Source organism: Salmo trutta, chromosome 34 (assembly GCF_901001165.1).
Source record: "Salmo trutta chromosome 34, fSalTru1.1, whole genome shotgun sequence".
Taxonomy (NCBI): domain Eukaryota; kingdom Metazoa; phylum Chordata; class Actinopteri; order Salmoniformes; family Salmonidae; genus Salmo; species Salmo trutta.
The window spans coordinates 8,586,138-8,604,894 of record NC_042990.1 but is presented as its reverse complement, the minus strand read 5'-3'; the positions used below and the strand labels follow the sequence as shown (position 1 = coordinate 8,604,894).

At 45.7% G+C, this 18,757-nt stretch overlaps 1 protein-coding gene across 7 annotated transcripts in view; it reads right to left on the bottom strand.

Moving 5' to 3' along the window:
* Positions 1-18,757, bottom strand: part of LOC115173472 (microtubule-actin cross-linking factor 1) — a 259,398-nt gene that overhangs the window by 222,496 nt on the left and 18,145 nt on the right. The window contains exon 1 of one of the 7 annotated variants that reach the window (XM_029731578.1): positions 13,345-14,249. The exons of the other annotated variants lie outside the window; for them this stretch is intronic. Coding sequence (XP_029587438.1) covers positions 13,345-13,462 — 118 coding nt within the window. The 5' untranslated portion in view covers positions 13,463-14,249. Of the gene's footprint in view, positions 1-13,344; positions 14,250-18,757 lie in introns of those variants that run through there. 7 annotated transcript variants of the gene reach the window in all.

Sequence of the window (18,757 nt, the reverse complement as noted above, 5' to 3'; positions counted from 1 at the left end):
CGTGGGAATTCCACTAACGGTCCATATGTAGCCAAACGTAGCTGCTGCTCATTCCGTTTGCTCAAAAATGGATAAAATGGTTAAAAAGAAAAGTAAGGCCCGTGTCCATAGAGACACATAGCAGCTCTACTGGTAGTACTGCTACTACCAGCAGTACTACACCTGCACCTGTCGACGACACAAGTTGTTCTGCTTCCACAAGCACATGCAATGCTAGCATCCGTAATTCTACATTTGTTGTTAGCCCAGCTAGCTTGGACACTGACAGTTGTGAATCTGACGCAGCCGAAGAGCTACTGCCCCCTTACCCGGGAAAGCACCAAACATCAGACAGGGACATTGGACCATCAAAGAGGTGCAAATATGATGAGAACTACATTGATTTGGGGTTCACTTATATTGGGAGTAGAGCCTTTCCTCAGCCACAGTGTGTTATATGTGCAAAAGTACTCTCTCACAACTCCATGAAACCTTCACTCTTGCGCAGGCATGCCAATTTGAGAAAAAAAAGCCACGGGAGTTTGAGCGAGAATTAAGACGACTTTGGAGTAGTAAGACATGTAGAAAATCAACAGATACCATTAATAAGAAGGGGTTAGAAGCGTCTTATATGGTGAGCTACTGAGTGGCTAGGACAGGCAAGCCCCATACTATTGTGGAGGACTTAATTATTCCTGCTGCCACAGATATGGCTGGGACAATGCTGGGGGAAAGGCCCAAAAAACTATACAGGCAATGTCTTCATCAAACAACACTGTTCACGACACATCAGTGACATGGCAGGAGATGTTTTGAAACAACTACTGCTTCGCATACAAGCCAGTGAATTCTATGCGTTACAGCTGGATGAGTCAACAGACGTGGCGGGCCTGGCACAGCTCCTGGTATATGTCCGTTACGTTTATGGAGGGGTCAATTAAGGAAGACATCTTCTTCTGCAAACCACTGGAAACCAGGACAACATGAGAGGATATTTTTAAAGTACTGGACAGCTTTGTGACATCAAATGGACTTTGGTGGTCAAGATGTGTTGGTATCTGTACTGATGGCGCAAAAGCCATGACAGGGAGACATAGTGGAGTGGTAACGCGCGTGCAAGCAGTTGCCCCCAACGCCACTTGGGTACACTGTAGTATCCATCGAGAGGCTCTTGCTGCCAAGGGAATGCCTGACAGCTTGAAAGACGTTTTGGACACTACAGTGAAAATGGTTAACTTTGTTAAAGCAAGGCCCCTGAACTCCCATGTATTTTCTGCACTATGCAATGATATGGGCAGTGACCATGTAATGCTTTTACAACCTACAGAAGTGCGCTGGTTATCAAGGGGCAAAGTATTGAAAGGTTTTTTTTAATTGAGAGTCGAGCTTAAAGTTCTTTACTGACCTTAATTTTCACTTGTCGGACCACTTGCATGATGACGAGTTTCTCACACGACTGGCCTATCTGGGTGATGTTTTTTCCTCGCCTGAATGATCTGAATCTAGGATTACAGGGACTCTCCACAACTATATTCAATGTGTGGGACAAAATTGAGGCTATGATTAAGAAGTTGGAGCTCTTCTCTTTCTGCATTAACAAGGACAACACACAGGTCTTTCCATCATTGTATGATTTGTTTGTGTGCAAATAAACTCAATTACGGACAATGTCAAATGTGATAGAGCGAAGCACCTGAGTGAGTGAGTGAGTTGGTGGGCAATTACACAGGTACTTTCCCGAAACGGATGACACAAACAACTGGATTTGTTATCCCTTTCATGCCCTGCCTCCAGTCCGCTTACCGATATCTGAACAAGAGAGCCTCATCGAAATTGCAACAAGCGGTTCGGTGAAAACTGAATTTAAATCAGAAGCCACTGCCAGATTTCTGGATTGGGCTACGCTCAGAGTATCCTGCCTGGGCAAATCGTGCTGTTAAGACACTGATGCCCTTTGCAAACACAAACCTATGCGAGAGTGGATTCTCGGCCCTCACTAGCATGAAAACTATATACAGGCACAGACTGTGTGTGGAAAATGATTTAAGACTGAGACTCTCTCCATTACAACCCAACATTGCAGAGTTATGTGCATCCTTTCAAGCACACCCTTCTCATTAACCTGTGGTGAGTTATTCACAATTTTCAGTGAACAAATAAGATTTTATATGTAAGATGACAATAAAGAGCTAAATTATTGATTATTATTATTATTATTATTATTATTATTTGTGCCCTGGTCCTATAAGAGCTTTGTCACTTCCCACGAGCCGGGTTGTGACAAAAACTCATTCTTATGTTTAATAAATGTATCCTATAGTGTGTGTGTGTGGCAGTTTTACAATGATGGCAAAAAACAACATTTGAGAGTGCGCTGACCCTGGGATAGAGGGTACGCAACTGGAGGTTGAAAGTTTGAAGGGGTATGGGACTATTAAAAGGTTGGGAACCACTGCTCCACAGAACTGGAGGAATTATTATGCCTAAATCAAACATATTGTAGAAACTTTGCCTTAATGTTTCATGATTTGTGGCATTTTATCTCAAGTATATAATAGTTACATTCCATTATGATGAATGATTTAACTGTTTATTTGCATGCCTTGAGCCCATTTAGGGTTTGGGCCTAGGCTAGCTGTGATTTACATTTCTATCAACAAAAGACTTGATTATTTCACTTATGCCCCAAGGCGAGCGGGCAACCTTGGTTTGGAAAGCATGCTGCATGTGGTCCATACTTGCAACAGAATAACAGAGAAGATAAGTGGAAGATATTTAAGGCAAACAAAGTCACCTTGAGGACCTCACATCAATATGTCTCGCATATCGTTTATATCATCTGATGCTAAAGTAGAGAACAACAAATTGAATTAGTATTTTATAAGACCTAAATTAGCAAAGAAAGGTCAGGTTTTAGAGATAAACATGTGAGCGATACGAATCTAATATCCAATATAAAATTCCATAAATGAATTACCAGTTTATAAAATGGAGGTCGTTTTCAATCTATCAATTTACCATTGCTTCATAACAAATTATAGGTCCTTGAAAATATATATATTTTTTTCCCCAATGGAAAATGATTCACCGGTATTGTGCTGGCAGTGGCAATAAAATCAATTAAAAATCGGCAGGACATGGCATGTACGAGTGGTGGCATGCAGAGATTTGCACGCACACAGGCACAGGGCGGCAAGTAGCCTAGCGTTTAGAGCGTTGGGCCAGTAACCGAAAGGTTACTAGTTCGAATCCTTGAGCCGACAAGTTGAAATCACATCTGTCAATGTGCCCTTGAGCAAAGCACTTAACCCTTACTACTATGGCTGACCCTGTAAAACACATTTCACTGCACCTATCTGGTGTATGTGACAATAAAACATTTAAATGTTAATTGCTCCAGAGTCACCATTGATAATGGCAGACCCTGGCCGTGACCATGGAGGGGGGTCTCATTCAATTGTTCACGTATGAAACAGGAAAAATATAAGCAGCCACCATTTGGTAAATCCGACCACAATTCTATCCTCCTGATTCCTGCTTGAAAGCAAAAATTAAAGCAGGAAGCACCAGTGAATTGGTCTATAAAAAAGTGGTCAGATGAAGCAGAAGCTAAACTACAGGACTGTTTTTCTATCACAGACTGGAATATGTTCCGGGATTCTTCCGATGGCATTGAGTACACCACATCAGCCACTGGCTTCATCAATAAGTGCATCGAGGACATCGTCCCCACAGTGACTGTACGTACATACCCCAACCAGAAGCCATGGACTACAGGCAACATTCGCACTGAGCTAAAGGGTAGAACTGCCGCTTTCAAGGTGCGGGACTAACCCGGAAGCTTATAAGAAATCCTGCTATGCCCTCCGACGAACCATCAAACAGGCAAAGCATCAATACAGGGCTAAGATTGAATCGTACTACACCGGCTCCGATGCTCGTCTTGTGGCAGGGCTTGCAAACTATTACAGACTACAAAGGGAAGCACAGCCACAAGCTTCCCAGTGACACGAGCCTACCAGATGAGCTAAATAACTTCTGTGCTTGCGTCGAGGCAAGCAACACTGAGGCATGCATGAGAGCATCAGCTGCTCCGGACGACTGTGTGATCACGCTCTCCGTAGCCAACGTGAGAAAGACCTTTAAAACAAGTCAACATTCACAAGGCTGCGGGGCCAGACGGATTACAAGGACTTGTGCTCCGGGCATGTGCTGACCAACTGGTAGGTGTCTTCACTGACATTTTCAACATGTCCCTGATTGAGTCTGTAATACCTGCATGTTTCAAGCAGACCACCATAGTCCCTGTGCCCAAGAACACGAAGGCAACCTGCCTAAATGACTACAGACCCATAGCACTCACGTCTGTAGCCATGAGGTTCTTTGAAAGGCTGGTCATGGCTCACATCAACACCATTATCCCAGAAACCCTAGACCCAGTCTAATTTGCATACCGCCCAAACAGATCCACAGATGATACAATCTCTATTGCACTCCACACTGCCCTTTCTCACCTGGACAAAAGGAACACCTATGTGAGAATGCTAATCATTGACTACATCTCAGCGTTCAACGCCATAGTACCCTCAAAGCTCATCACTAAGCTAAGGATCCCGGGACTAAACACCTCCCTCTGCAACTGGATCCTGGACTTCCTGACAGGCCACACCCAGGTGGTGAGGGTAGGTAGCAACACATCTGCCACACTGATCCTCAACACTGGAGCCCCTCAGGGGTGTGTGCTCAGTCCCCTCCTGTACTCCCTGTTCACCAACATCTGCATGACCAGGCACGACTCCAACACCATCATTAAGTTTGCCGATGGCACAACAGTGGTAGGCCTGATCACCGACAACGACGAGACAGCCTACAGGGAGGAGGTCAGAGACCTGGCCAGGTGGTGCCAGAATAACAACCTATCCCTCAACGTAACCAAGACTAAGGAGATGATTGTGGACTACAGGAAAAGAGGACCGAGCACGCCCCCATTCTCATCGACAAGGCTGTAGTGGAGCAGGTTGAGAGCTTCAAGTTTCTCGGTGTCCACATCACCAACAAACTAGAATGGTCCAAACACACCAAGACAGTCGTGAAGAGGGCACTACAAAGCCTATTCCCCTCCAGGAAACTAAAAAGACTTGGCATGGGTCCTGAGATCCTCAAAAGGTTCTACAGCTGCACCATCAAGAGCATCCTGACTGATTGCATCACTGCCTGGTACGGCAATTGCTCGGCCTCCGACCGCAAGGCACTACAGAGGGTAGTGCATACGGTCCAGTACATCACTGGGGCTAAGCTGCCTGCCATCCAGGACCTCTACACCAGGAAGTGTCAGAGGAAGGCACTAAAATTGCCAAAGACCCCAGCCACCCCAGTCATAGACTGTTCTCTCTACTACCGCATGGCAAGCAGTACCGGAGTGCCAAGTCTAGGACAAAAAGGCTTCAACAGTTTTTACCCCCAAGTCATAAGACTCCTGAACAGGTAATCAAATGGCTACCCGGACTATTTGCATTGTGTGCTCCCCCCCAACCCCTCTTTTACACTGCTGCTACTCTGTTTATCATATATGCATAGTCACTTTAACTATACATTCATGTACATACTACCTCATTTGGCCTGACCAACCAGTGCCCCTGCACATTGGCTAACCGGGCTATCTGCATTGTGTCCCACCACCCGCCAACCCCTCTTTTACGCTACTGCTACTCTCTGTTTATCATATATGCATAGTCACTTTAACCATATCTACATGTACACACTACCTCAATAAGCCCGACTAACCGATGCCTGTATATAGCCTCGCTACTGTTATTTTTCACTGTTGTTTTTATTTCTTTACTTACCTATTGTTCACCTAATACCTTTTTTGCACTGTTGGTTTGAGCCTGTAAGTAAGCATTTCACTAAGGTCTACACCCGTTGAATTCGGCGCACGTGACAAATAAACTTTGATTTGATTAGAAAGACAAACCCAGAGAGAGAGACACACACAGGCTTAGAAATCACTGCCTGCAGGCTGATCATTTTAGAGTCTCTCAATTAGGAGCAAAGCTTGTTAACAAAGCTGGAGCCCACAACAGATTACCACTACCGACCTAGTAAAGACATGGAGAGACCGAGAACAGGAAGAGAGAGGGAAAGAGAAAGAGCAGGACGAGAGAGAGACACCGATAAAGAGATGAGACCTAGACAGAGAATGCCAGACGAGCGATGGCGAGGAGGGGGAAGGGAGGGTGAGAAAAAAGGGAGGATGAGAGAGGAAAGACAAAGAAGGCCACTCTAAAAGGTAAATCAGACATGACGAGGATGAAGAAGAGTGGAGCGAGTGAAAGAAGACCACCAACCGCGTCTCTGAACACCGTCTATGGCCTGAACATACCAACGGAGAGCTGTTCCCTCATAGCAATGGCATGATGAACGCTTTATCAAGGAGTGAGGGGCGACTACTGAATTCTTCACGTTCTCACCGATATCCTGCTACCGTACGTGTGAGGGGTTTTCTGGGGATTCTGCACCGTACATGTTTTTCTATGACCATGTAAAGCCAATGAAGCTGAAGTCCTTCAGTTTCTAAAATGGGCAATGAAGGTTTTCAAATCAAATCACTAGCCATGTTCCCATTTATAATTGACTAATATTTACCATATTCTTATAATTCTCATGTGCCAAAGCATCGCCACGGTCCGTGTCACCGTGATACTTGCACACCTGTAGATCTGAAATATTTGAAAAGGTGAAACTTGCATCCAGGCAACCAGAAAAGGAAGGCGAAGCAATTCAGGCATTCTTGAAAGTTAGGACAATCCTTGTCCTGCAAAGAAACAATTTGTATGGTTGAACAAAAAAAATGGATTTCGAATTAAGTGTGGAGTAGTACTTTATAGTTACGCGGTGACATCACGTGCCCCGCGTACCTTCAAAATTATTCGGCATTAATTTATTAGAAAAACATGTTTCCATCATTTGTCGCAATAAAGAAAGTTTGACAAAAGATTAAAGCCACCCGTCGAACGGATAAAAATGTCTCCTATATCTGCCGTTTCCATCACACATGTCGCAAGGACTTTTGTGTGTGACAAAGACAGGTCAATGGAAACCTGCCTATTGAAGACTCATAACATAGCAAGGGAACCTTTCACACAACTTTCGAAACAAGGGGGAGGAAGGTGGAAGGTGGGGGGGGGGGCACTTTTAAACCTCACAACAAAAAGCAGGAAGCTCATACACAACAACCTGATTTAGGCATTTGAGTCAACAGCAGGTGAACAAAAGCACTGGAATGTAGTGTAGGATGGGCTATTGTCTAAGCTCTACAAGAGGCAAAATGTTCATCATGTCCACATCCATGGTATAGGCTGCATCAAAAAGGTTCCTAAAGCTCATTTGGTTGCATGATACACTAAAAGTTGCAGGTTTGAGTACCACATACTGAAAATATGTATTAACTATTAAAAAAAAGTGGCTTATGGGCATTATGTCACAATCACCCCTCCGATTAGGCCAGTGGAGTAAATGGAAGGTGCCACATCAGGCAGAGGAATGCTAAGAAGGAGTGGGCCGTTCCACTGCACCCCGGTCTGTGGGGGGGCGGGGTCCTGGCTGAATTTTCATAGGGAGATACTGCTGTGTGGTAAAGTGGATGAATGAGATTAGGGTCGTCTCTGTGGGACGCCCCTTCGGGACCACCACATATTTACCATTGGGACTGATTTGAATGGCAAATCTGCCCCACACCTAAAGCATTCAGACACACACAATCAGGGCAGGGGTGAGCCCAATACCGGATACATCATCTCCTATTGGTCCAGCGTTCAAATTCATTTTGCTGGGATTTCCCCCTCATACTCTCAATACATTATTTCTGTGTGTGTTCGTTCACACGCGGTGTGTACGCGCGTGTGTGTGTGTGTAGGACCTAACAACAGTGTGACCTTTGACGGCATGGTAGCCGTGCTCTATTACCTACTGTCCTGTCATGGCTGGATCAGCTAAGAGTCACGAGCTGGAGGATTCAGAGTGAGATTCTTCCCGGGACCAACACCTCCAGTCACAGGCCATTGGCCAGCAGGGTCTCACAACTCTTAGTCACATATCACACACAGTCACATAGCATGGTAAACGGACTGATACGGTCAATCCTCACCTAATCCATTCCAGATCCCTGTCATTCCAAACATGACAAGGAGTAGTGGGATGGCACAGACGGGTACCCAGGCTCCCGGAGCCGCTCCTTGGGCCCGTACAGAAACACTTGACTGACGCACATTGGCATATCCTCAAGGCTGCACACAGTAACCAATGGACTCTGTAAGCTACATTATCATCCTCAATAGAGTAGGTCAGAATGGTGCTTTAAATCATGACAAATCCTGGGATAGGCCTACTCAACACGCACAGAGAAAGCACAGTCTAGGAGCACTGAGTCCTGCGTGCATCCAAAGTCTAGATGGTGACGGGATAGGCGGCAGGTAGTAAACCGTTTCCTCTTTTAACCACCGTCTCCTCCTCCAATCCCCGTCTCCTTGGACAACAGTCTAGGATAGCTAGCAGTCCACTCCTCCAGGATGGAGACGGACGGATAGCATGTCAGGAGGGGTGTGGAGGAGGTATAGAGTTACCACGCAAACCGCCTTACTCCCGACCAGAAAGAGGGGGAGGAGTAGAGGAAGGGAGATAATGAAAGAGAGAAACTTAAGAGACTGGAGGGGCTTTTGTGACAGATGGAGCCTCGTCATAGCTGCTTTGCAGCAACCTCATCTGGCTCCTATCCAAGTCACAGAGAGACACACAGAGACAGAGAGAGCGACAGAGACAGAATGAAAGGGAGGAATATAGGGAGAAACCGGGAGCCCTTTGTGAGAGCAGTTCACTCTTAGCTGCTTTGCAGCCCCTGCACATCTGCAGTGAAAAGAAATAGGAGAGAGAACGTAAGGTAATCCCAGTATTAAGACCTGCAAAGTATATTATCATTCCCCTATAGCTTACCTCATCTTTATTCCCCTGAAAAACCTACGCTAATGCTGCATCTTGTCACAAACAGACAAACCAGACAGATGATGTAAGTAGAGCTCTGGGGTCGGGGAGGGGAACACCAGTTCTGTGTGTGTTGCTAGGGATAGACATGCAGAGTGGCTCTCCTGTGCATCCATCTGAAATCAATGCTCTCCAGGCCACAGTCCCCCACATAGTGCTTTTAGCATAGGACTCCATGATTAATTCATTAACAGGTCTCTCTCTCCCTCTCCCACCCAGTCTCCCTTCATCTTGACATCTCTACCCCCTCCATTTGATACATACACATCCCCCTCCACTCGCGTCACAAACACATGTGCTGGCATAGAGGAGTGCTGCTGCAGTGTGTGTGTGTGTGACAGGAGCGGTCCAGAGGTCACATTAGAGCCCCTCTCTCTGCTTCTCTGGCCTGCTGGAGCCTCATTATCCATTCTACTCAACGCACCGCTCCAAGGGCCCTGCAGAGTGGACACACACCCACCCTATAGGGGTACACATGTGCAGGAGCCTATTAAAGTGCCTAGATGTGTATGGTTGACCCACTCTTGCCTAAAAATAAACCACACACAGCAGCGGGTTCATTCCAGCCAACCTTGAAAGATTGCATTGCCAACATAAAGAAAAGAAACCTGACCGAGGTATTTCAATAACGACTCCAGGAGACCCCACAGCCTCCAGCCAACATGGCATTAACATTCAGACAACATTTGGACTGAGCTGTGGGGAAGCCACAGTCAGCCGTCTCTGTTTCAATCAGGCCAAGTTTACAGACACCCAGTCTTACAGTTATGAATGCGGGCCCTGTGCTGTGTTAGAGGAGGGAGGAGCAGCACTGTTCATTACACACACACACACACACACACACACACACACACACACAGTTTCCAAAAATCAGCTGGAGATCAGTTATGCAATGAGCCCTGAGGAGGGCGAGCCTAGAAAGAGACTGCTGAGAACAGGGAGTTCATTCCACTGAGAGAGGGAGACAGAGACTGATGGCAAAATAACTGATATGTGAGGACGACTAAGTGTAAGAGAGGAGAGAGTGCAAGAAAATGCATGTAAAAAAAAAACAGAGGTAGAATGACAGAGGGAGGAATAAGGGGCTGTGTCCACGCAAGCCGCATTCTACCATGTGAGCCGAGGCAAACAGGAACCAGGGATTCGGGGAGGGAAACTAGGCCACGTGGGGGAGAAGGGAAAAAAATCCAGCTGTAACGATCCAACCCCTCTATCCAAATCGTTCATACGTCTGCCTCAGTTCCACCTCTCCCTCCCCTCTCGTTCTCGTTCCAGCGGATACTCAGTCAGTCCTAAAACCAGGGGAGGTTACAGTTTCAATAACCAAAACCCATTATGGAATTTGGGACATTCCGCACTCCAGTCAGTTAGAGATCGAATGTTAAGTTACAGCCTCTTTTCCCCAGACTGTTTCCCCAATTCACCCCAAATTCAAGTCCAGCCAGCTGAACTGACCGTGGCATCAGTTTTCACAGGCCACCATAATATTCAAAGCCCGGCGTAGATAGAGTTTAATGAAGCAGTGGAACGACACGGGGGTACTGTACATGTCTGCGTGTGGCGAATCAGAGACAGGGAAGAACAGGCCTCGAACGACCGGTCACTTCCTGTATGCCATAAAGATTTTAATTCAGTTGGGGACACCAGCTTCAGCACAACTCCTGAGGGGAAATACAAACGTTTCCTGATATTCTTCTGTCAGTTTCCGCTCGCTGACTCCGTCAGAATATGCACAGTATGTGTGAGTGTGGGACTGTGCAAGTTAAAATCTGTGTGAAGCATGTGTGGGTGTGCGCGAGTGTCGCATTCTGTGAAGTGTGAGAGTCCAAAAGTGTAAATGTACGAAAGTGTGTGTGTGTGAGCATAATAATATGAGGACTGTGGGGTGAAAAGGCTACAGGGAGGAAGCCCTTACCGTCCACCCAATGCTCCATGTCTGCTTAAAGGGTAACAACAACCAATAGAGCCTAGCTAGTAGTGATGTGGATGGGGTAATATGTTTGGAAAATCAAATCGCAATACATACCGTATCGGCACCTAAGTATGGTGATATCGTATGGTCCCTGGTAATTCCCAGGCTACTAGTAGCTGTGGAAACAAAACGCTAAGTCACAGCACAGAGATGCCATGAGTTGGCAGGCGAGCGGGCAAATTCATAGGCGGCAACAACAGGCCGGGATGGACGGAAACCCCTCAGGTCAGGGGGGTTGTGGATCTGTCTTGTTGAACCGCACATACAGACAGTCTGGAATTTTCCATTTAGGCTAAGGAATACGGGGGGAATAGCAGTGGTGGAACAAGAGGCCTTAAGTTAGGTCTCGAACTTCTCAACTTAATGGGACTTTTTCCCCTCTGGTTTCCTTGCAAGCCTTTCTCCCTAGCTTTCCTCTGCTCATTTTTCCTCAACTTTTAGGTGGAAACAAGTTTATAATACTTTTTCCTGTCTGTTAGTTTTAGCTAGCCCCTGAAACTGGTGTCGGTCTTGGGCCACCTCGTCTCAGTGGTGTACGCCTGTCCAGTATCCACTCACGCATAAATCACATGTGTGGCTGTCCATTTTATGATTCACGTCCCTGTGCTTTTTCCTTGTGCTCAGCCAGCCCCTTACTGGATATCCTGTCAATTGTTATTGAGAACCCGTCACCTCCCTGAAGAAAACACAGTGGAACACACACTACTGAATGATTTAAAAATGGTACCATTTAGCCTCTTCCAATTACAGTCAAGCGATGCCAGCCAGCACCCGACTGAGTTCACATTTCCTACTCCTTTCTTCATGCAACTGCCACAAGTGACATGCAGTTGAAAAGCCCATCCCTCACAGGTGGGAAATGGGCCATAGGGTCAAGTTCATTGCATAAACCACTTCTGCAGTCAGATCCCCCAGTAGGGACAGTAAACACAAAGCTATATGACCTCTATACAGTGCACGTGTATTGTGTACACTACCGTTGGTATAGAAAGTCAAGCATCTAATGGTTCTGGGTAGACTGAGGGCCGTGGTCCCCAAGGAGGATTCTACTACAGGTTACTTCAGGGCCCTTGCCCCCACTCCAATGACTATTTGTAGGGGAAACAGTGTCCTTATTGGAAGTAATGACAAGGAAGCTTAACTATCAGTGTGACTCAACTACTCCAAGTTTGGTTACAATGTAGGCTAAAACAAGTTCAACATTGTCGCCACAGTTCAGTGCATTGGCTGTGAGGTGTCAGTTATAAAATTCACTTACATTTATCAACATGAAACAACATGTGTGTGGCATTGGCAACTATTCTGTAATCGCTATCGGCAAATGGAGTTATACTTGTGGGCAATTAATTGCTGCAGTCTTTTAGCTTACGCACAGAAATGCATCCACTCTGCATTAACATGTCTGTCTGTCTGTCTGTCTGTCTGTCTGTCTGTCTGTCTGTCTGTCTGTCTGTCTGTCTGTCTGTCTGTCTGTCTGTCTGTCTGTCTGTCTGTCTGTCTGTCTGTCTGTCTGTCTGTCTGTGTTCATGCCTGCGCGGTAATGGTTGTTGCCCAGCCCCACTGAGTATAACAATGTTACCAAATACTCATTTATTGACACAATGCCAAAACCTAATGGCTGAACGACACACTGATATATTACATGTATTCTTGACATACAACTACTAATTACTTGTGCTCTCCCTATCACACACACACACACACACACACACACACACTCTCTGACCCCAAACAGAGTCGCATTTCATTACAATAATGAATCATTTAAAAAGGACCACCCTTTCATCTGGGCCCAAGCGTCACCGATGTCACCAACGTCAATTGCTATCAACCCTCCCCTCCCTGCATCCATCACGGTCAATTTCAGTAGAGACATTCGTTTTTTTAAGCGGCCCTGTCATAGGAATTATGAAACAGCAAGTCTCAATGCTGCGGGTAACATGGTGGAGCAGGTCCAGAAACTCGGTTGGTTTCAGGCTATGTAGCATTTTAGTTATTAAAACTAAGAACCTTGTTTTAAAATGTGTGCAACCAAGGGGGAGGAATTGTGGAACTAACTATTATGCACTATTTTCGCGTCTTGGGAACAATCTCAATGCACAATAGTGCATGTGGGTACATTCCTTGACATTAGCAGGTTTATAAAGTCCCATGCCAGCTATCTTTGGCGTCTGGATGCCACAATATAACAGCAAGATCAGACTTGAAACGCACGCAGTTGGTTTGACTCAAAGAAACAGAAAGTTGCGCTGCAGCCTATTCATCAAAAACGTAAACAATGAAACGATCAGATTATGACATAGTCCCGGCGAAGATCAACTCAAGCCAGGGCCCACTCCTTTCTTCTTGTTCCTTACCTTTGTATCTCTCCAGAACATCTTCGTACGCCTGGGCGAATTCCTTTTCCTGGGAATGGTTGGTCGGCAGTAAACCCGGGATGAAGCCGGCCATGGTGCCTCTGTTACCGGTGGCCATCAGCCGAATGGCCCGCTACCGCAGTAATCCAGGACGGTGGATCCGGGTCCTCTCCTCGCCGACGCAGCTGTCAAATCCGTTTAGCTTTGAAAGCCACGGTGGATGTGCTGCTCCTCTCCGGTGTTTGCTTATAAATGTAGCAATTCGCGAGGCCAAATAATTGGTTGGTTGAAGCAAACGTGAAGCGGCTCACTTGACAAGTCTAACGTTAGTCATCCCTAGTTTGCATGCAATATGTGGAAGAGAAGAAAAAACAGGCAACAGAAAGCTCCAACCTTGGTTTTATCCTATATAAAATAGATGTCTGTCTATGTGAACGTTATAGCCTACTGATATTTAATTTATCGACCCATTATTGTCCAATGTGTCCGCCAAACCACAACAGCGGGAGCATCGTTCGCCGTGTTCTGTGAACGCAACCCCTTCAGCTACCTTCCGACCCGGCGAATATATCTTTATGTGCGTGCGTGAGCGCGCCCCTGATGCGTGTCTGCGTAACGGCAAGTCGGGGTCGTAGTGGGCTGGCTCCTTCCGAAATCAGAAGAGAGGCTCCACTGAAATAGTATCTGGACACCGGTTCGTATATCCCCTTTTGTCGATGTCTTTATTCAATGAAACCGCTTTAGCGTCTCTGAATGCTTCTTCCCAGCACAATGGCCGCTTCTATAAAGTCACGGTTTGGTGTGCTGCGACTCTCCGCCTGCCTCTCTCTTCCTCCCTCTCGGGTTTCTATATTCTCCCTGGAGTGGCTGTCATCCATCCCTCTCTACCGGCCATGCCAGAAACCTACACCGGAGGAAATGTATCGCTGTAGGTCAATAGATGGCTGCGGTGGCACACATGTGCGTAAAGTAGTGTTGGAGCGCCCCTCGGTGGTATCCCGACCGGTGTAACGGCACCTCCTTTTACTCAAAAGGATGGCGTGTCCAGTAATCAGCTTTGAGGACAGTTGCTTTTGTCTTGGGCTGAACCCGCCATCTAACGGCAATGTAATGTAATGCCATGCCAGTTGAGACCTTTAAATGTCCACTGTTCCAACCACAATCCACACCCATCACAACAGTTTAAAAGAATGTGCCGTATTTCCTCAATCTCTCACTTCTTGCATGGAGACTAAAATCAAGATCGTAATTTAGGGCACTCCTTTCCAGAAAAATAGACATACAGGTGAAGCCAATTATTAAATGAATACACAAAAACATCAAAAGAGATCAATCCATTGTCCTCATATAATCTCAGGTGATAAAGATCCATAACATCCCATAGACCTAATCCTATAAGTGGCTCATCTATAGCCCGGTATAATCAATGAATGGCATGTTCACAGTAGCCTATACCATCGACAAGAGGTAAGGGGATCTAGACAGGTGAGACCGACGTGTGTTGTGTGTGGTAGGCCTATGGGCGAGGCAGGAGACGTCTGTGTAATGGGGATCTCAGAAGTCCAGACAAATGCGTCAGTAGAGGGATACTTGCCATAGCTTTCTCCAAGCCCAGCCTTACCCTGACCAATACTGTACTGTCATAGTGCTTCCTAGCCTGACCTGGCATCATCTCTCCGTAGCCAAGAGCTGTTATGCATCATCAGCATCTCCTCAGTACTGTGAATAATGCAGACATGACTAGTAGAAGATCAACTTTATAATCCATCCGCAACGGATTCGTTCAGTCTGAATATTATGAAATAAATACATTACTAAATAAAGATTTATTTTTGTCCCCAAAATGTTGGAAGCGAGGCAAAGGGGGAGTGAGAAATGGAGAGAAATAAAGCGATGCTAACTTCCTGATGAAATGATTCAGAGCAACTCCATGGAGATATTATCTTTCTCTCATTCTTTTAACTCAGACATATGTCTTGTCAGTTTCTCTCTGTCCCCCCCCACTTCTTCTCTCTTTCCAAACACACATCCAATGATCCACAGTCATGAAGGATTTGTCTGAATACAAACCCACAGTGTAGACCTTCAGCCGTCAGACCTGGCAAGCACACAGCCACCACACACTGAGTTGAGTCACACTGACAGAGTCTAGAGTTTGGCAAATTAATGCAAAGCAGGACAGCCAGATGTTGTTGTTGTTGACCGTCCATTGGCTCCCGCAGCAGTGCACACATACAGTCACACACACATACTGTAAACACACACATACTGTAAACACACACACAGACAGTCACACACACATACTGTAAACACACACACACACACACACATAGACAGTCACACACACACACATAGACAGTCACACACACATACTGTAAACACACACATACTGTAAACACACACATACTGTAAACACACACACACACACACACACACATAGACAGTCACACACACATACTGTAAACACACACACACACACATTGACAGTCACACACACATACTGTAAACACACACACACAGACAGTCACACACACATACTGTAAACACACACACACATAGACAGTCACACACACATACTGTAAACACACACACACACACACACACAGACAGTCACACACACATACTGTAAACACACACACACACATAGACAGTCACACACACATACTATAAATACACACACATAGACAGTCACACACACATACTGTAAACACACACACACACACAGACAGTCACACACACATACTGTAAACACACACACAAGACAGTCACACACACATACTGTAAACACACACACACAATCACACACACATACTGTAAACACACACACATTGACAGTCACACACACATACTGTAAACCCACACACACACACACACATATACTGTAAACCCACACACACACACACACACACACACAGACAGTCACACACACACATACTGTAAACACACACACACACACACAGTCACACACCCCCATACTGTAAACACACACATACTGTAAACACACACATACTGTAAACACACACATACACACACATAGACAGTCACACACACATACTGTAAACACACACACACACACACATAGACAGTCACACACACATACTGTAAACACACACACAGACAGTCACACACACACACACACACACACACACACACACAGACAGTCACACACACATACTGTAAACACACACACACACACACACACACACATAGACAGTCACACACACATACTGTAAACACACACACACACACACATAGACAGTCACACACACATACTGTAAACACACACACACACACACACAGACAGTCACACACACATACTGTAAACACACACACACACACACACACACACACACATAGACAGTCACACACACATACTGTAAACACACACACACACACACACAGACAGTCACACACACATACTGTAAACACACACACAGACAGTCACACACACATACTGTAAACACACACACACACACAGACAGTCACACACACATACTGTAAACACACACACACACACACACACAATCACACACACATACTGTAAACACACACACATTGCCAGTCACACACACATACTGTAAACCGTCACACACACACACACACATACTGTAAACCCACGCACACACACACACAGACAGTCACACACACACATACTGTAAACACACACACACGCACACACAGTCACACACACCCATACTGTAAACACACACACACACACACACACACATAGACAGTCACACACACATACTGTAAACACACACACACACACATAGACAGTCACACACACATACTGTAAACACACACACACACACACACACACAGACAGTCACACACACATACTGTAAACACACACACACACACACACACACACACACATAGACAGTCACACACACATACTGTAAACACACACACACACACAGACAGTCACACACACATACTGTAAACACACACACAGACAGTCACACACACATACTGTAAACACACACACACACACAGACAGTCACACACACATACTGTAAACACACACACACACACACAATCACACACACATACTGTAAACACACACACATTGCCAGTCACACACACATACTGTAAACACACACACACACATACTGTAAACCCACGCACACACACACACAGACAGTCACACACACACATACTGTAAACACACACACACACACACACAGTCACACACACCCATACTGTAAACACACACACACACACACACACACACACATAGACAGTCACACACACACATACTGTAAACCCACACACACACACACACACACAGACAGTCACACACACACACACACATACTGTAAACCCACACACACATACTGTAAACCCACACACACACATAGGCAGTCACACACATACTGTAAACCCACACACACACATTGACAGTCACACACACATACTGTAAACCCACACACACACACACACACATAGACAGTCACACACACATACTGTAAACCCCCACACACACATAGACAGTCTCACACACACACACACACACACACACACACACACACACACACACACACACACACATCCTGTAAACCCACACACACACACAGACAGTCACACACACACATACTGTTAACCCACACACACACATAGACAGTCACACACACACACACATACTGTAAACCCACACACACACATAGACAGTCACACACACATACTGTAAACACACACACATAGACAGTCACACACACATACTGTAAACCCACACACACACATAGACAGTCACACACACACACTGTAAACACACACACACATAGTCACACACACATACTGTAAGCCCACACACACACACAGTCACACACACATACTGTAAACCCACACACACACACACATACTGTAAACACACACACACACATAGACAGTCACACACACATACTGTAAACACACACACACACACACACACACACACACACACATATATAGACAGTCACACACACATACTGTAAACCCACACACACACAGTCACACACACACACAAACACACATACTGTAAACCCACACACACACATAGACAGTCACACACACACACACACATACTGTAAACCCACACACACAAATAGACAGTCACACACACACATACTGTAAACCCACACACACACATAGACAGTCACACACACACACACATACTGTAAACCCACACACACACATAGACAGTCACACACACACATACTGTAAACCCACACACACACATAGACAGTCACACACACACACATACTGTAAACCCACACACACACACATAGACAGTCACACACACACACATACTGTAAACACACACACACACACAGACAGTCACACACACACACACATAGACAGTCACACACACCCATACTGTAAACACACAGTCACACACACACACACATACTGTAAACCCACACACACATAGACA